Raw genomic sequence first — 21,072 nt, 5'->3', positions numbered from 1 at the left:
CATAATCTGTGTGGTTTTAGACAATTCACTTAACCTTTCTCACCTGCAGTTTGGGCATCTAAAAATGGATCAGAATATTTAAAAGTTTAATTTGGTATAATGTGCAGTGACTTTTGAGTAAGGTGACCTGGATTCAAAATCTACTTCTGAAGTTTGCTACCTGTATGATTCTGGACAAATGATTTAACTTTCCTGTTTCTTTATCTGTAAAATGAGTGATTTCATTAATAATTCATTTTATTATTATTAATAATAACAATTTTATAGCTCTTTTGATGTGCCAGACACTTATACATTTATCAATTATTATCTCACTAGGTTCTCCCAATTTATAGTTGGGGGTAACTGAGGCAACAGAAGTGAAGTATTTTACTCAGGGTCCACAGTTTGTAAGTATCTGAGGTCAGTTTTGAATTCAGTGCTTCCTTACTCCAGACTCAGCTTTTTGCGCATTGTGGGATCATCATGTTGTCTAATGTTGCATGGAATCTCTTCCTGCTTTAGATTTAATGGTGCTATGACATGTACTACTTACTCCAGTACAAATAAAATTATATATATATATGTATATTTATATGAAATGATCTAATATGATGGTGTTTGATATTTTGCAATACATCAAATGCTTTATAAATTTTATCCTAAATAAAAACTCTGACAGACATAGCTAAAGGTGTTTAAAAAATTAAAACAAAACCACTTTTATTGTTTAATATGTAGTCAAACTTGACAGCAGTGTTACAGAAATTGCTCCCTTCTCCCCTTCTAAAATCCCAAATTTGCTGACATCAACTGAAAGTGAGGAATGAAATTAATTGTGAAAGTAGCAATCAATAAAGAGGATAAGAGGAATACTTGATCATCACTAGTTTCCAGGCCTCTGAATATTAATTCTGCCTCCCTCCCAGTCAATATGCTGGCTTTCTTATAGATTTGCTACCAAGAAACGATTCCCAACATCCTGTAAGCAGAGCCAAAATCAAAAATACAAAGAAAGTTTCATAAAGCTGTATGGGGAAATAATATAATGAATTATTGCAACAAAACAGAAATCCCCAGAAAAAATTAGGTGACAAATCAATATCTGATAATGAAATACATTCAGACTTAGAGACGTGTAATCTTATATTTAAAAACAATCTGGAATTTATAGAAAAATGTAATATCTGCATATTCTTGTATTTAAGCAGAGGGCTCCTATATGTCACACCTCTTTTGCTATCAAACCTCATTAGTGCAAATTCAGACACAATGGTTTTACATTTGCAGGCTCAGGTAATTCAAGAAAAGCAAAATGAACAGTCAAATCTGTTACTGAAGAATGTAGCCCTAGAATAAAACATTTCCATTTACAGGGCAGGAAAAAAGTGGAATGCTATTCAAAGTACTGGTACAAGTCCAAATTGTTCATTTCTACAAGTTTTGTTCTTGATAAATTTTGAGAAACCCTACATTCCTTTGAAAGACAAGGCCCTCGAGATGAGACACAATGCCTACAGAAACAGTGAAATAACTCATGAGCCAAGTGTTTCCATCATCCTGTCTGGGATTCTTCATTTTGATAAGCGTTTGACTTAGTTTTGAAGTGCCTGGCAAAGGATAGGTTATTAATGGTCATTCACAGAAAGGTAGTCATTATACTTAGAAATCTAGTAGGAATCTTCCCTACCCCAGCACAACTAATATGTGAGGACAGGTAGCTTGTGGAGTCCTGGAATTTTCTCCCTTTACACTGTAATGCTTCAAATGCCAACAGACAGAATTACCAGAAGCAGTCACAAATTCCTGGCAATAAATGTTCCCATGATCCCATTTGGCATCTTAGAAAGTATGCCTTTTTCCTTTCTTTTGCCTTGAATATAATAGTTTTCCAAGATGCTGGCCAAACACTTCTCCTATCCCCAATTCAGAAAAGTGAGAGAGATGGTTTTGCTTTATTTTTTCTTCTTAGAGGCCATTGAAAAAGCTTCTCTCCAACCAGAAGAGAGCACTTGTGTCCATATTCCAGTACATATAAAATGACTTTGAAGAGATTTCATTACTCCTTAAATGATTAGAATGCCTTTTAACAAGGAAGACTTGTCATCTTCAGTGTTGTCAAAATGAGGGTATCTGAAAAGACTTGATTTTGAACTATAAATATATTATTCTGGACTTTTTTTCCTCTTATAATTCTCTATGTAAATATTGTTGCACTATACTATAAGGTCTCAAAGAAATTTCTGAAGTGAGGCCTATAAAATGTGATTTTCCTCCAGACTTAGATCAGATTTCTAGCATCTCTCCCTTCAGGAAAAGTCTGTGACTTGTAGTTTCCTGTGACATAAAAGAACAACAACAAAAATCTATTTTTATTCAATTATAAAGGCAGTGGGTAAGAGGGAACCCATTCTTGGTTAGACCTCAGACCCAAACTAACATAATTATATAATCTGTAAAGTTGCCATGTTGGAGGAAGAGAGATGAGTGTTAGGTCAAATTCACACCCCTCCGACTATTTTCTTATTTTGTAGAGACATGGATAGCCCAATAGCCTCTAGCATGCACTTAACCCTGATTGCCTCACATCCAGGGCCATCTCCAGATGTCCTGATCCATATCTGCCTATTGGACCCAGATGACACTAGAGAAGAAAATGAAGCTGGTATCTTAGCCCAGAAACCCCTCATTCCAATCCAAATCATGTGCTTGCCAAGACATCATATCCCTGATGTTGCAGTCTTCAAAAATGAAGGACAAAACATTATAAAAACAATTATTATAGGCATGCAAATCTGTCCAGACTTTGATGTGGTCCCAATTGCACAATGATCCATTGAACTGAGGTTGAGAAGACAGATAGACACAGTATCAGGAATTTTGCTGATTAGGATTAACATTCTGTTCCTCCATTCCATTCCCTTAAGTAGAAAGGGCAATGATGCAATATTTGTAATGAAAGCTAAGGGACTGGATAGGAGCTGGTAATTTATCTGAAGTCTTAATAGAGTAAGAATAAGGTGACAAAATGGATGAAGTGTTGGACTTGGAGCCAGGAATCTTACCGAAGAAACTCACAACTAAATCTTTTTGCATGTGTTTGTTTTGTTTTGTGCTTTCATTTCCTTATTTGGAGAATGATAATAATAATAATATAATAACAATACCTACTTCTTAGGGTTGTCATGCAGATCAAAAAAGATGAGTAAACTACTTTGCAGACCATTAAATTCTATAAATATGTAAAATGCTATTATAAATATGAATTGCATATTTCCTTATTGACACTTAGATCATGGAAAGCAATTGTTTTGCAATCCCAACTGGGCAGCTTGTAGGCACTTAACAAATTCTTATTGATTTATTCATTAATTACAAGTAAGGGAGAGTACCATTTTATAAAAAAAAATCACTGTAACAAAGTAATAGAAAGGATCCATGAAGTATTTTTCTGAAGACCAAAATGAATATATCATTAAGGCAGAACTTTTTTTTAATGCATTATTCCATTGATTTTTAAAGTAATTTTTCTACTCAGCAATTCTACATATTTGGGAAAAGAGGTAAGTTCTAGTCGAAACTCATGTCATTACTTTCTTCTTTTGGTTGAGGCTAATAGTAAGACTAAATCTCTCCATGTAGAGTTGGATGTGATGTTATGATCACATGTAGATAGTTCTTTGTTCCTTCACATCTTGATTTTTCTAAATTTCAGAAGTTTTCCAAAAGCCCACCATGGCATATTTAATAGATTCTCTTTCCCATGTTAGCTAATCATAATAATTATACTTAATGATAACCAGATTAGATAGAATTATGGGGTCGACTGGGGGAAAAACCCTACTGATAGTTTAGTACACAAATGAGATGGTAATGTGAATGACACATTAGATTGTCTTGAGTATTCTAAATTCTGAGAGTCAATCTTCTTGCTTAAATGAGCAAGGCAATTGAAAGCACTTCTGGAAAAGGTCAATGTTAAACCACAGTCTGCTCCACCTATTGTAACAATCATTTCTGTAACATAGTTAACCCAGGGCAATTCTTTAATGAAATAAGAGGAAGAAGTATAAAGGAACATTCTGAGGGAGAGATCTCAAGTACTTTTTGTTTTTCCCTTTGTTCCATTGCTGAATAAAGCTAAAGATGAGTCAAGAAGACTGCTCCACATTTCAAGTAAATTACAAGGTTTGAGGCTGAAAAACAGTGGCACAGATGATGAATAGTGACCAGGTCGTCAGTGGGTGTAGTGTGCAAACACTTATGAGGAAGGATACATGAAAGTAAGGTCTGAAAGAAAGCAAATCCATATATTGAGAAATGTTTATTTCTAAATCAGCCATTATACCAGCAATGTAGATTGCCTATGGCTTCATCTTCCAACATAGTAAGGTTAATCAGCTATTACAATATACCTCTGAAGGAAGATTTCCCTCCTTTCCTAAAAGGCAATGATCAATGCCATAAGGTCATTCCTTCTAAAATTGGCCATGTTAAGAATCTCCCTGATGAAAGAGCTTCCAGAATTTTGAAAAAATGAAAATGATAATCAATTGATTTCAGTGGTACATTGAACACCAAAAGCCTGACTTTAATATTACTGCCGCCCTAATGAAGGGGATGGATTAATAAACCTAACTGATAAAGAGGGAGAGAAGAATAGGAACCGAAAAGTCTTACTCTTAATTTCGAGTTTTTTATTGAGCTTCAGTGTATAATTCACATTGCTAAAAAAAACCAACAATAAAACACCCTGCCAAAACTGCTTTGCTTCTGGAATTTTTTTAAGAAACCTAAAGCTAATAAAATTTGAAAAGCCATTAGAGAAACACTGGTGAAAAAAAAGTATAGCAATGTTTTCTCTCAAAAGAACAAGATTCAAATAAACTGTAGTCTCATAATTTCTTTAGCAACTGTGAAACAATATCACAAATAAAATGGAAAGTAAGTAATGGAAAAAGGCCACTGGAATTAAAGGAAGATGACTCAGATTCAAATCTTCTCTCTGTGACCTATTTCTTCATCTTAAAATAAAGTGGTTGGATTAAGTAATCCTGAAAGTTACTATCCATTCCATCCCTCATGATGCTACACTAGAAACTATTTAAATTGGACTAGCAAATGTGGTTATTCTATCACTGTAAATAATGATGAAATGACACAGCCATGCTATGACATTTAATTTTTCATAAAAATTCTCCATTCAGATATTATTGCAAGAGCAATACGATGTCTTAAAAGGGATAGAAATTTTAGATCATATGTTTCATGTGACATCAACAGTCTGAATTGTTCAACATTTGGACAAATAAGATTACTTATGATCAAAAATCACAAACTGTTTAAAGCCCTGGCAAAGAATAGTGATTAGAAACAAGAAAGGCAATAAGCTACTCGCACAGAGCTAACTAAAACTTTTTAGGGATACTTTTCAGTTACAGGTGAATAAAACATTTAGCAACCTCAGTATCATGAAGAAACCAAGATGCAATAAAGTAGCATTATAATCCCCAGCATTCTTCAGAAGAACTGACCCAATTGAAAAGAAGCCAAGGAAGGACCAATAATTACAGTTAGAGATAAAATTATACTGCAGAACACTAAGAATAAGCTTTGTAATGAGATTTGGAACATTGTCATCTTTGCATCTGTGTACTGTACTTTGTCATTCATGGGATATTTTTATGTTATTTAACCAATTTGATGTTTATAACAACTCTAGGATTATAAGACTAGAGTTGAAAGAGATCTCAGAAGTCACATGTCCAATCAACTAATAAGGAAAATGAAGCTCAGTTAGATTCTATAGTTTGCCCAAAGTTAGGCAGGTAAAAAGCAGTTGAAGCAAATTTTGAAACACGATTCTCTTAATCCAGATGCAGTGCTCTTTCCTCTGAATCGCAAACTACTGAGGTAGGCAGATTTATAGTCCCCATTATACAGATGAGGAAACTAAGGCTCCCAAGGACTAAATAACATCTAGAATCACACATTTAGTCAATGACCAAGCTAGAAATCAAGTCTTAACTACTCCCTAGTCATTTACTAAAAGAAGTTTATCACAGAGTTTAAAACTGAATTTTTCTGAATGGTAAGCCCCAATCAAGTCCTTTTCAGGATCATCCCTGAAAAACTTGCGTTACTTTCCTTCTGGATATCTAAGCAGAACAGAGAAGTACAAAGAAATCTGTTTTATAACAACGTATAGCATCAGAAATTGCTGCTTTCAAATTTCAGATCTCTAAATATTCATATAACCTAGGCCAGGAGGCTATCTGTTACTCCTTATTAGAGAATCCTTAGATAGAGATATCACTTGGGTTATTTCCTCCAAAATTTTGAGTTATACTTTTTCATCTTTTATAGCTCCTGTCCATGTTTTGCCATATTTTTGGCATGGGTCAAACCCATAACACTGAAGACCTTTTTATAGACCTCTTCACATATCCTAGATACCATTGAGACATTTGGATTGTCCAACTCTAGCATAAATGCAATAAGCCTTAAGATGAACTGCCTAACTAATGCAACCATTAGTTTAACTTTATGCTTCAGAATTGGTAGATGGTAAAATTTAATGAAAATTTAATGAAAATTCTAGGTCCTAATCTTAGCCATAGCTAACTAATGCAAAACCATCTCTACTTCAGTTATAAAATGAGGGAATGGGATTGTAAAAATCAAGAGAAAACTTTAGATTATTCAGAATTGGAACAGCATGTTTAGGTCAATATTCCTATAAATATTATGCAATTAAATTAATATCCAACAGAAAGAAGGCATTGTGAATTGTCCTATTGGATTCCTGCTCAGAGGAAATATTTATAATGCTTCAATTGAAATAACTCATTTAATCAAAAGGAAAAGGGAATAAGAAAACATTTTTACAGGTACTAGTCTATTTTTCCATCTTAGTGTCAGACTTGGGTTGACATTTCTCATATTTCTCTTTTCTAATGTGGATGTTGATAATTGTAATAATCAAGGCAATGTGATGTTCTCTATATTCTTATGAGGAAACAAGTCTAAAGGAGTTGGAGAGTTAACTTATGGCTTTATAGCAGTTCAGTAATAATTGTTCTACTTCCTCTTGAGGAGTTCTAATGTCAACAAATTAGTATGCTAGGTTCATCAGCCCTTTGTCATTCTTGAGATCCACAACACCAACTCTCATATGCTATAATAGCTCAGTAAAATCAAGAAACATTTCAACCTTATTTTCTCTATTGGTATTTTTCTTGATATTCTTTTGTTTTACCTCACTGTAATTCACATGGCTATTAGATTTGGGTGCCACAATACACATCAAGTGATATATATATATATAAATTTATAATTATTAACACAGTCACACTAAGTAGGAAGTCCAATTTCCATTTTATACTCAATGATATAAAATTTTTCTTTGGTTTTGCAGGGGAAATCTAAGCAGAAAATAGGGATATAGAAAGAAATCTAATTGCATGAAAGAGGAAAGATGTCAGTTCAGGTTGCTATCTACTATCTAATTATAATAAAATTTCAATGTGACCTGACAGGACTTCTTCCAAATAGCCCTCTCAAAATTTTGATGTTTTTCCTACTCTTGAGGTTGTCTTGAATGTTTCATGGTTTAGCCAAATTAAGTAATTTGGATTATAGTTGTGAAAAAATATTCACAGAAGTTTCAGTCCTTACAATACAAATGAAGGATAATAACCTGTGAAAACTTCGGAATATTTTCTATTTCCTCCATTAATGTACAAGAAATCATACAGTAAAGGCTAGACAAAATTATTTGTCAATTTTTGCCCATGGAAGACAAATTTACTGTAAAAACCATCCAGAGCAAAGTATCTCATCCCAGAAGGAAGTTGTCTACATGCTCATTAAATATTCTTAGAGTACCAGTTGCACCAGTTAAATTGGCAAGTCATTTGGTTATTGCTACTTAACTAAATCTACCCCACAAGGCATGTTTTGGAACAGTTCATACAAAATGAGAAGTCATATGGCTATAAGATGGTCATCTTAACTTTCATTTTAACTTGCTTCTCAATTCTCTAAGATGACTGTTTCATAACTTATGGAAATAAAGGGTAAAACACCATGGATAACTTCTTTTAAAAAAAGCAAACTTTGCTATACAAAAAACAGTACTGGTTTACTTCATGAAGATAGTTATTAAGGAGAATCAGGATTTATTAATGGATTGAACTCATTGGATTCAGACATGTCTATACATGCTAAAATGTTAGTAAGGTGCTACTTACAATATGTGAGTGCTACTTGAGACCTGAACCTGCAAATGTTGAACACCATACCTTAACAGGAATCAATTTGAACAGAATATAAAGGGTTCACAAGTCAAGATGGCAATGGAATTATACACACACACTATTTGAATTTCAACTTTAGAAGTTCAGTGTATATTTAACCCTTTTCCTCCTCAAAGAATGTTGAAAATTCCTTTTCCCAGAAATGTTCACAATCTAGATTGTGATCAGTCTAACCAGACCTGCTTGAGTGGTGGCCTCATTTAAGGAGCTTTTAATGTCTTCTTTATCTAATCTGGGAAGGAAAGGGTTAATGTGAGTGGAAGAGTGGCTCATGTAGGCAGGAAAATGTATGGCACTGCAATAGAATGAACCACTTTCCCCATGGGACATAAAAATATTCTAATATTAAGGATTATTTTACAACTCAATGGATGTATGCAGTAATGCAATCCATTTTCTTTGTCCAGATGACAAAATGCAGTCTTAACAGTCACAAGAGCCTGCCTTGTGTTAGCTATAAACAAAAATATATTTATATTTATATATATTTATATTTATGCAACTACTATGTGCTTTAAACAAAATTATTGTATGAATCAGCAGGGTTCTGAATCAATTTCCTTTTTTTTTAAATCTCTGGGGATGTGTGCTGGAAATTGAATGGCTTCTTAGACAAGAATCAACAATGAAAAAGGCCATTAGTAGTGACCTAACCAAAAAAAAATATAAAAAACAAACCCAAACTGACACCATTTGTTTGAAATCCCTCAATAGTTTTGCTTCACGAAATGCCTGAGAAACTCTTCCTGTCTCTTTTTCTATCATCTTTTCACTCCATAGGTAGACTATGCAGGTAACACTTCACAAATAAAAAAAAATTTCAGATTCAATATTTTGAAACAGAAAGTTTTCCTTGCCAAAGATACCTTTGGGTGCTTCTTTGCCAAAGTTCATCTAAAACTTGTGATGTCTTTACAAGCTACAGATGGAGAAGATATGTATCTCTTAAAAAGTGGGAGGCACAGTTTAATCTTCCTCTTGAGAAAATGGTTCACATTTTGGAATTATGAACTTTTTTGAACAGGTGAGAGTGAACCTTGAAAACCAAAATTCTATTGCCATTTTTCATCTTTGAAGATAGTAAATTGCTTGTTTTGCATGTTAATCATTCTTTTGCCTGCATGGATTTGGTTTATTCCTCCCATTTTAAAATACTAATTATTGTATTTTCCTTTTAAAAAAATGTTGTAAATTTGCAAAACCTATTAACTTTGAGACCCCAGAAAAATATGAACCAAAGGGGATAGAACCCTTGTGAACTAAAGCTTTATTTCTTCCTTTGATTCTTATGCAACCCCACACCTAAGCCAACAGCACGGCAGTCATGTCTGACCAGGTCTGACCAGTCCGCTGGGAATGTTCTAAGTGAACCATACGCCATTTCTTTAAAGAAAATGATCATACAGTATAATCTGGAGTTTTTAAAAATTCTTTTCCCCCAGCTTTCATGGGCAAGGCTGATCCAGAAATTGTCCCTTGTTCAGGCTACAGCAGCTTAGGGCGCCTTTATTTTTTTCTTCATTTTTTAAAATTTTTTTAAAGATATAGGCAAAGTTAAAGTCTTACACCTGTAAGCCAGTACTGGTGTTCTGTCTTAGAAATTTTAACACTGCTCTGATACAATAAAACCTTCTTTTTCTCCAACAGGCTCAACTTCAGCATACGCAGGGTGTCCAGAGCCTCTCCGAAACTTCATTGCCGGCCATCTGCTGGGACGCCGCTAATGGGAAAAACAAGAAAACAAGTATAAAGAGTAAGGATAGATAATCTAAATGTTATGAAAGGGGAAAATTAATTTGTTTTAAATAAATTTTCAATGACATTTAATCATTTATTATGTATGGGATTAATAATACATATAACTCAGATATAGTGAATATAAAATTGTCCTTGGAGGCAGGTTCAAGTCCTTTCTTTGTCACAAATTGGTCTCCTGGTATCTTTAAATAACTCTCAGACCATTTAGTTCCACATGAGTTGCAGATCTGCATTAGTAAATGGAGTTTCATCTTTCAAAGTTTTCAAAACCGATAAAATTTTAACTCACAGCAAAAGATACAAATAATATAATGTTCTTCAGCCCCTAGCACCTTTTCCCCTTGTTTGTTTCACTGAATGGATGACAATTCAAAACAATCTCCCTAATGTGTCATCTGTTCTACTCTTTGACATAATTTATTATAGGGGTCAACAGGAATGTAATGGAAATCCCCTGAATCTAGAGTCAAAATACTTGGACTTCAGTCTAAGCTTTATTTAGGGTGAGATAACTGTGTCTTTATGATATATATATATATGTATATATATATATATATATATGTATATATATATATATATATATATATATATGATTTTTAACACTTTATGATTCTTTAAAATCTTCTATTACTCAAAATTCTCATGGAAGACAGCTTACAGATGTCATCTGTATGCTGAAGACAGGGATATTAGTCAAAGAAAATAAATTTTGATAGAAAATATATGCATATAACAAACTCATTTTAGATTTTATTTTTTAAGTAAATTAACAATCGCCTTGTCTCTCTTCCAATCCCCTCAAACAATTTCCTCTACCTGCCTATTGAAAAACAAAGGGGAAATGCATACAACAAATATGCATAGAGAATTAAAACAAATTATCACATTGGCCATGTCCAAATGTATCTCCTTTCACCCTATAACTTTTCTTTCAATTTATGGGTGACCTTTTTAATAATGAAACCTCTGGTAGTTGTGGATAAACTTCTTAAATAATTAGATATTAGAAATTGAATTTATCAATAATTTTTTATATTGACATTCAAAAATAGGAAAATGATTATCTCCCCCTTTTGGCAAAAGAAGTGGAAACCCCTTGAAATGTGAGGCTTATTTTTGTTTGTGTAATTCCCTTCTGTAGTAAAGCCCTTTGCAGTATTAGGTATTTTATAAGTGCTTTTAAAAATAAATTCATCTAAATGGTGAAGTGAGAAATTATGGATTTTGAAAGAAGGGAAAAAAGTTTCTTCTCTCAAAAGCTTGATTTGAATGTATATTATCTTACCTACACTGGTAGTTTTGAAAACTCTCTCATTGGTCAAAAAGAAAAAAAATGACCTCTTATCATTTGCTCAAAATTTCTTTGAAAAATGAATGTTGATTTGCATCAGTTTAATCGTTTCTACAACCCAATTGGGTTATAAAAACTCACTGATACACAAAAATTTTAGCTCTTAGCTCTAATGTTACAATGTAGTTTTGTTTTATTAACTTTCTCTCCTGGAAATCATGTCCCTGAGCAGAAAGAAACTTGGTCAGCAAGTATCAATCTATTTTATTCATTTCTTAGCATTTATCTCCAGAGGATTTTAAAATATTAGCTCTATAGTCACATTGGTATTAAACTTCTTAATAATAATAAAAACTAAAATAATTTTAACATCTGAAAAGAAGAAAACTTGATGAAAGATAATTCAGTAAGGTTATATATTGGGAGTCTTTTGCTGAATGTTTTTTGTTATGTCTAACTCCTCAGGACACTCTTTTGGGAATTTCCTGGCAAAGATACTGGAGTGATTTCCTACTCCCTTCTCCAGCTCATTTTACAGATGAGTAACTTGAGGCAAACAGAGTTAAATGACTTGCCCTGAGTCTCAAGTAAGTATCAGAGGTCAGATTGAATTTAGGAAGAAGTCTTCTTTTTTTGTTGTTGTTTTTTGTTTGTTTTTTTTTAGGTTTTTGCAAGGCAAACAGGGTTAAAGTGGCTTGCCCAAGGCCACACAGCTAGGTAATTATTAAGTGTCTGAGATCGGATTTGAACCCAGGTACTTCTGACTCCAGGGCCGCCGGTGCTTTATCCACTGTGCCATCTAGCTGCCCCTTTAAAAGTATCCTGCACTATTCAAGCCTCTGGGAATTAAAAGATAGTTTTAGTGAATTGGATGTTTCTTCTATAATTGATAGAACAGCTAGTATAGAACTATACAAGTATTCCAGGAGTGAAGCTGTGTCTCATTTTGTTCAACTTTTCTTATTGACACAAATTTTGTCTTCTTCAGGGGAGGAACACATTGTTTTATTTTCCCTCAGCTGTAAAATGAAAAGTTTGGACTCAGAAGACCTTTGATGACTCTCCCAACTCTAAACCCTACAATTCTCTGAGCAACCTTGCTGGTAGCCTTCAATAGGCATTTCATAATGGTGAGTTGAATTGTACTTAATTGAAATTAGATTGGAACATAATGCAGGCGAATGGAAGACAAGTAACTTCACAGATGGGGCAATGGAATTGGAGGGAGGATGAGAAAAGGATCACAAAATGTGGTTCAGTGATAAAAATGACATTTTGTCAACTTTATAGGTCTCTCATTTCTGGCAATTAAGTTCTGTCTTTGACTTCAATTCCTTTAGCATAGAGGATTCATTTTCATATGCTCATTTACTCTACAATCTACACAATGCAGCTTGTAATCTGTTTATAAATTAATAGGACTAAGGCTTTTAGAGATTGAGTGATTTTACTTGGTTTCCAAAGTGTGAAAATATCAGGAAGATTGGGTACAGTTTGGATCTGTGCTTCCTTGGGTATAGTCTAGTGGTGTGAAACAAATAGAAACAGATGAGGCATAAATTGCATATAAGGATACTAGTGGGTCCCAGATGAGAAAACCTCATGCTTACCTATCTGTGCATCCACCTATCTATCTACCTGTCCATCCAGCCGAATGAAGCAATATATTAAAATGAGATAGAAATTATGTTTGAATCTTGTGTGAGTTGCACTCAGTAGTCTCATGTGATTCATATATTTGGCACATCTGGAATGAAAACTTTGTCTACTATTGAAGGCCAGCACTTTCTCTACAACTTCTCTTAGGGAGAAGCCTTAGAGAGGTACTGAAATCCCTGAGAGGTTTCATGACTTGCTCAGGGTTACCCAGTCAGAATGTGTCAGTTGGAATCTAAATGCCTCCAGACTCCAAACGAAGGAGTAAAACTGTACTCTTCTGTCTATACAATTTTAGGATTTATAGAAGAAAAAGGGATTTTTGAAAATGTCTCATCTTCCCATTGCTGATTGTGAGCCATGGAAATGATGAGCAAGTATAAGCAGTTTTCTTTGCAAAAAAAATCCCTTTTGCTAGAAACTTTAGGAAAATATATAATCTATACACACATATATCTCTATAAATGCCAATGCATACATACATATGTGCTAATTTATAGCTATACACATGTATATGTGTAAGTACATATATACCAAGTATAAATTTAACTTTTCCCAATGGTTGCTTTTATTTTTCTGATCTATATCAATTTTTCATATTTAGATTACCCTGGTGTGTGTCAAGGGAAAAATATGTTAATTATTCGTAACTTGAATCATTTTTCTGTTACTATCCTGCAGTTGCTCTTCCTTGAACAGAATAGTTTCCTTTTATTCCTTATAAATCAAATTAATGGGGCATTCAGTGAATCTATTAGAATGACTGAATTCCTTGTTTCTCAAAGAAAAGTATGTAATGATGCCACCATGTCATGACCAGTTGTACAAATCAGGGGGAGGGGGCTTTGGCATGAGGGACTGGAAAACTGTCAAGGCTCAGACAAGATCTAAGCTCAAATTCTGCACCTTCGTCACTTCACTTGTATTTTGAGACTCAATGAAGCAACTTAGTTTGTTGGACCTTCTATCTCCTTATCTGTAAATTAAGCATGATGATATGGGCAACTTGCTATATTCACAGGATTGTTGTAAAGAAAGTATTATATATATATATGTATATATATGTGCATATAATATCTATATGCAACATCCATCCATCCATCTACTCATATATTTAGATATCTGCATGTAGAGTCCATTCCAAAAGTCTGTTGCTGTTCAGTCATGTCTCACTCTCCATGACTCTCTAGGGTTTTCTTGGCAAAAATACTGGAATAATTTGTCATTTCCTTTTCCAACTCAAAGATGAGTCTTCCTGATTTTGGACCTTCTACTCTATTTTGCTACCTTGCTTCCCTTTAGTCTATTCAAGTACTATTTCTAATATTGCTATTCATACCAGTTACTGGGATGAAATGAAATAATGTAATTAAACTATTTTGAAGTCATAAAGGTCTCATTGTCATACATGCTCTATGGCATCTAAAACCATTTATGTATGATATACAATCTTGACTTCCAAAGTGGCATTTCTTATCACCCCCCAGGGCTCTGGGCTCTTGATTGGTGAGAGAGTTCACAAAAATCTCTCAGGTCTTGGTCTCACAGTAATCTGGCCAAATGCTATCATTTCTAGAGAGAATAGGTCATTCTACAGCCTTCCCAAAGAACACTCTCCTTAGTCACAGCTCGTCTATGTAGTTTATTTTATCCATTAGAATACAAGCTCCTTGAAGGCAAGAAGTATTTTATTTCTGCATTTTTATTCCCAAGAAATACTAAAATGCCCCTTTGTTCTTTTATAGATAATATAGGTAGTATCATCTATATTTTACAGATTAGGAATCTGAGTCTGAGCAAAAGCATACTGTTTCCTAGGGTTACATAGCTATTAAATGACTGGACTTGGATGTGAATTCTATCTATTCTTATTATTACTGATTTTAATATATAAGTTGAAGCCTCTTTTATAATTTACCTTCTAGAGTTAGGTACATTTGTGAAAAGTAGTTTATTGAGACCTGCGATTACAGTACTTTGGGAAAAATCTCACTCCCATGGTACATCATTACCTCCTCTTGCAACTTATAGTCTTCAAAAATTGCCTTGGGGCTGAGAGGTTAAGGGATTTGTCCTAGTCATTCATTCAGTATATGGCAAGAGCAAGACTTTAATCCCATCAGCCTCTTACCTCTGAGACTGGCTTGCTACCTACTATACCCCATTCCTTACAGCTGAAAGTAATGGAATTAAGAATTTGTAATGTTATTTAACATTTGTAATTTATTCAAACCTTCCCATATTTATATCTGATTCCTCCAATTATGAGTAGTTTCTTGGCAGAGGTGATGTATTAATTATGTTTTTCCCTTGCAACACAAAACATATAGGTCCTTGAGCATTACCAGTACTCTTCCAAAGCAAACTGATTTTCTTTTTTTTTTTGTTTTTTTTTAGGTTTTTGCAAGGCAAATGGGGTTAACTAGCTTGCCCAAGGCCACAAAGCTAGGTAATTATCGTCTGAGACTGGATTTGAACCCAGGTACTCCTGACTCCAAGGCCAGTGCTTTATCCACTATGCCACCTAGCCACCCCAATGCCACCTAGCCACCCCTAATTTTCAATGAGGTTCATGCTCTATCAGCTTTCTTTGGTCTTATGATTTATCTCAGGTCTTGAACCAATATGAAACACTGTCCATGATCTCCTCACGCGCAAGCACCAACTTTGGCTCTTTTTCAGCTAAAGGAATTGTAATCTGCTTGAATAGCAAGTGTGAACATCCAGTATCTATTAGACTAATCCTGTCCCTTTTAAAGGAAGGTTTGTAGCCTCTCTGTAAACAAGACAATTCACTGTTGCATAGTGATGTGGTTAGAAGACTAAGGGAAGGCTGCCTCGACTTGTGACTATTCCAGTAAATGTCTACAGTGAGTTAGAGCTGCCTGGAAATGCAATCAAACTGAAGGAATTTCTCCTGGTGAGGGTAAGGGGGGGAAGAATCCTTATAAAACTGATACTGTCTAGTCACTTGTGAATTAAGACAAAGGAAAGCTGCTTTTGAAGCTAGAAAGCAATTAACTTTTTCCAACTGTTCTGACATTGGAACATGAAACGTGTGTTTGTGTGTGTATGTGTGTGTGTGTGTGTGGGGGGGTATTATTTACTATCACCACTGCAGGGTGTTTTCTCTAATATATAATTATAGAACAATTTAAAATATAAAATAAAGTGTCATGTCTCTCCCAGTTCCAAAAAGTGGTTGTAAGTTAAGGGATGAGGATGATCACAACACTAGTTCACAAATAGCTACAGGGCTGAAATTGATTCCCTCTATTTCATTTATCATCATTTTTACAAATCCATACTTATTTTGACTCTTGCCCTCTTCTCTTCAAGTACTTTCAATTAATAGCAAATGTGCTTTTATAAAATTATTAAAGTTACTTGGTATATTAATTTTGGCTACACACTGTCCTTTGTCATACTGAATAAGATTTTTAAATTGCTAGGAAAAGTGATGATCTGTGAAGAGAGAAGGGAGGGGGTGAAACATCACTGTATTTGCAAAACAAAGTATGTGATAGAGAAGATTGATAATACAAGTTCTAAACAGATGCACTCATCACCATCATCTCTACAAACAGCATTTAATTGGGTAGTATCAGCCTTTAATCATTCATTTTTCCAGGCTCTTCAAAAATGAACAGCATATTGCTGTCTTTTACAAAAGATTCATGTAATTTCTATGAAAGCGAGGGTGATAGTGTCATAAATTTCTTCTGTGATAAGAAAGCGCTGATGGCCATTAGAAGTGGCATTATGTAAGCCATCATCACTACACAAGTACACTTACAGTTGATATGCCAGGAAATGACTTTTTTTTACAAGAGTATCATCACAGAAGTGATCAGTGGTATTTAGTACAGTTACTATGATGGATCCCAGTTAGTTCTTGTGGGGAAAAAAAGCTGTTCTCATTGTGCAATCAACTCTATGGTTTGGAATTAGACCTTTTGCTTTTCCCCACTTTTGCCTTTTATTCATTGTCTTTTCCTCAAATAGTAATGCAATTGAAGAAAAGACCTGATGCTCTCTGATCATTTCTGCATCCTACAAAATCTGCTGCAAAAATGCTGTTTTTATGTTATGAGGCTTTTGTTTATGATGGTGTTTATCACTGTTCCAATTAGCACAGAGAGAAAGAAGCTATCCAGAGAGAAAGATTTGATGCATTCTGAAAAAAAAGAAGAGTTCACTTCCTGGGGTTGATAGCTTTCATTCTTAAAACTTTTTAGCACCAAAAATCTACATTTGTGCTTATTCAGTAATTTAACAATCCTTCTGGGGCAGAACTTATGTTAACAGTATTAATGTAATATGATATTAATCTTTTCAGTCTTGGTTTCATGATTTCATCAGTGTTTTTATCTTTGCTATGTACAAGGCCTTTATGCTTTAGTTGAAGGTTTTATGAATATTGGCACCTGGTGGCCATACTTATGATGATAAACCTTTTAAATCCTATCAAAACTAATTCTCAGGTGACAGAGCACTTTTCCATTTCTATAGACTCAAAACCTTCTTGATTGAGGAAAGATAGCATGGTTCAGTGGCTAAAGCACTGAATTTGAAATCAGGGAGACCTGAGTCCAAATTCAGTCTCAGACATTTAATAGATATGTTATGGTGGTCTCTTTATCTAATATTGTGCTTCAGTTTCCTCATTGGAAAAAATATGGGTAATGCAATGAATACCCTCTGTAGCTCCTTCAGGTTTGAATCTATAATCCTATGATCTAGTAGGCCTCAGTTCCCTCTGATACTGTTAATATTTAAGAATCTACTTTCATTTTCATTCTCTGATGCCACATTTGAATAGTCTCTATAGATATTTTCCTCATAATAATGTGAATTTATTAATTGTTTTTTTCCCAAGTTAATATAGAGATAAGTCAGCTAGCGAAGCATAAAAATTAATTGTTTTTATTTGGGGAATGATAACATTTTTAAACTTTATTACATGTGACAATCCACTTCATCTTGGAAGAATTACATCTTTTGACTTTAAGAAGAAAATATCCCAAATAATTATCATGAATGAATTCTCCTTACTCATTCAAATTTGATAGAAATCATTAAAATAAGTATTTTATCCAAAAATTTCATAGCTTAATTTTCAATTTATCATGGAGCCACTTTGTTTGCATATTGGATTCCTCCATTAAATTGTGAACTCCTTGAGGGCAATAAATGGTTTTTGTTTTTCTTTGGATTCCCAGCACAGATGAGGTAATGAATGATTTGAATGAGTTATTGCAAAGTTATTATTTGATGTCTTTTGCATCCTCTAGCAGCAATGTGAAATCTACGCTTAGATTTGTTAACAATTATTTATTTCTAGCATCAGTTTTCACTTGTTATCTCTGATAATGTTCTGAATAGTTTCTACTTTTTGTTATTGGGTTTATTTGGTGCTTTCATTTTCCTGAGCTAAGAGAACCTGCTGCAGTCTTTACTATGTAAAAAATCAAAACCAAACAAATGGGGTGGTTTTTCTGGGTCAAAAAGTAATCCAATACTTGCTTTATTTTTCATTATTGTTATAAACTTACCATGTGGCTTTGTATCCACTAGATGGTGACTATTTCCTGTATTAGTAACTTCCCTTTTGCACTTTAAAGAATTCTTTCCCCTTATTTCAGAGGCAAAATAACATCATGGTTACTATAAAACCTAATCACTCAGCCATTTAATTTGAATGCAAATCTGAGCAGAAATATTTTAGTAGCAAAAATCAATCTTTCATGGGAAAAACAAAAAGTGGATGTGATTGTTATGCAATGTGCAGGGACCAACTCAGAACCCAGAGAAATAAAAGGCCATTTCTGCTCAAAAAGAAAGGTGGGAGTATTTCTTTTTCTCTTGATTTCAGAGGAAAAGATGCTTATGAGACAATGCTATTTAGTGAATTGAGAGATGTGGAGAGAAGAATGGACTAGCTGTTGCTTTCCTCTTCGATCCTCCAGGTCATGACCGATATTTTTCCCCTTCCTGAGACTAATGGAGGGAAACAAGTGCTTTCTATGTCATGGACATGACTCAGTCATATCCCTGTCTAATACACAGATGGTTCATAATGTAAGAGACTGTGCCTGGACTAGTCAGAGAACGGGAGGAAGACCATGTATTTTATCTTGTAGCTCTCACAATAGTGGAACGTGTATTAATGATCCAAGATTCAGATGAAATTAAGAATAGGAAAAAAAATGTTAGTTCAGATTTTAAGAAAAGCTAGTTTGTTATATATTTCTCTAGATCTTGGTGCTGCTTAAGGAAGAAGTAGATTTTTGGTACCAGAGTTAAAAACACAGTGTGCCAACTGCTTTAATCACAGCCTTAGAAAAATAGTTTTAGGAAATGTTGCATATATTTACTGGTTAGGGAATGAATATTTGGCTAAGTAAAATAGATATGAAAAGCAAATTGAGTCAATACACATTTAGTAATATTGTACTATGTGCAAGATGCTGTCTAAGCATGGGGAATACAATGAAGGAAAGCTTTGCAGGTATCAGGGACAGCCAATGAAAATAAAAAATAAATAATAAGTCTTGGTATATCGTGTAGTGGAAAGGATATACAAGGAAGGATACAAATTTCAGGCTAGAAGGAACATTGGAAACATTTCTTTTTACAGATGAGGAAAACTGGAGCCTTCCCCTAATTTCCCACCTAATGAACAGAATTGTCTAAGGTAAGAGCCCTATTTTGACTCATGTCCACCAAAGTTCAAATCTTAAACATTTTCTACATCATCATTATTGAGGTCAGAAAACTCCCATTTTTTGGCCTTGTCACAATTCACACAGCCAGTGAATTTTATAACAATTTTTTGCCATTTTTTCCCATTTCTCACATATATTGATCTATCTGTATCTATCAATATCCAAGATAATACTAATTATGGTTTTCTATGTCAGTTTGTATCCAGTAGGAATTCCATTTCTATTTGAGTTTTATCCCACTAATCTAGATAACCTCAAAAATTGCTGCAAATTTAAACAAACTGATTTATGGTCAATGTTATTTCATATGTAAATTTATTCTCTTATTAGAAAGGCTTGCTTATGGACTTCCTTGGTTTCTGAAGGCTGTGCTAGTCAGTGCCCAGCTAATTACTCTATTGGAGGAGTTTATCAGTAGAAGACTTACTTCATGAAACACAAGGCAAAGAGAAGCCATCCCCCATGAGAAACTTTGAGGATATAATACTTTCCTAATAAATTGCATTTTTTACAGGTTTTCTTCTTGTACAAAATTGTACTGCTGTGATATGACTTGTCAAGCTACAGTGATCCCAAAAAGTAAGAGGTAAGAAGAGGTTTAAGTAAATATCCAAGCACCCTGTTGACACACAACTAGTTAAAATGTGAATTTTGATTTGGGGTAGATCTGATACTATTCATCTGAAAAGATAAAATATCTGCTATAAGGTGATTGGGATGAGATTTGAACTTCATTATTATCACTTCAAAGAACCAGGAAAAAAATATCTATGTTTTGAGATGTTCCATGCCTGCCAATCTCCAAAATATTCATTCAATCTTATCTAAAATCATAGCCATAAAAGTTAGAAGATTTTCCATTCAGAAGTCAAACTTGTATAGCAAATAGATGAATAGTTTTGGCATCAGGAAAACCTAGTTCTAAAATCCTCCTGAGATAAATTCAAACTGTGAGAGGTTTTGAGTAAGTCAACCACCTTTTCTTGGATTAAATTTCCTTGATCTGTAAGATAGGGATAATAGGAACGCCAGCCTAACAGGATTGCTCCATATCGCTAAATAGCTGTTGTATCTACAAATTGGAACAATGTCTCAATTTACACTGTCCAAGACAGAGGAAATCATCTATTCCATTTCACGGTAATTTTTAAAAGTATCTTGTTAGTAACTATAGCTATGCTCTGGTTATCACTAATAAAAAAAAAAACCCTCTTTATTTATGCCCTGAAAAATCAATTTTAGTCAGGTAAATTTTTTGATCCAGGTTTGAATTTATTAAAATTGAGTCTGTTAAAACTGGACCTCCAAAAAATAAATACTGTTTCAGCAAGCAGCTACTAGA

At 34.0% G+C, this 21,072-nt stretch overlaps 1 protein-coding gene across 1 annotated transcript in view; it reads right to left on the bottom strand.

The window, feature by feature from the left end:
* Positions 1–668: 668 nt before the first annotated feature.
* The window catches only part of PLXDC2 (plexin domain containing 2), a 498,104-nt gene continuing 477,700 nt past the window's right edge, over positions 669–21,072 (bottom strand). Inside the window, 1 exon segment of the mRNA XM_074192955.1 lies at positions 669–10,017. Coding sequence (XP_074049056.1) covers positions 9,901–10,017 — 117 coding nt within the window. The 3' untranslated portion in view covers positions 669–9,900.

This window comes from Macrotis lagotis, chromosome 7, assembly GCF_037893015.1.
Source record: "Macrotis lagotis isolate mMagLag1 chromosome 7, bilby.v1.9.chrom.fasta, whole genome shotgun sequence".
Classification (NCBI taxonomy): Eukaryota; Metazoa; Chordata; class Mammalia; order Peramelemorphia; family Peramelidae; genus Macrotis; species Macrotis lagotis.
Note: the sequence above shows the minus strand (reverse complement) of the source record. Positions and strands in the feature narration are given on the sequence as shown.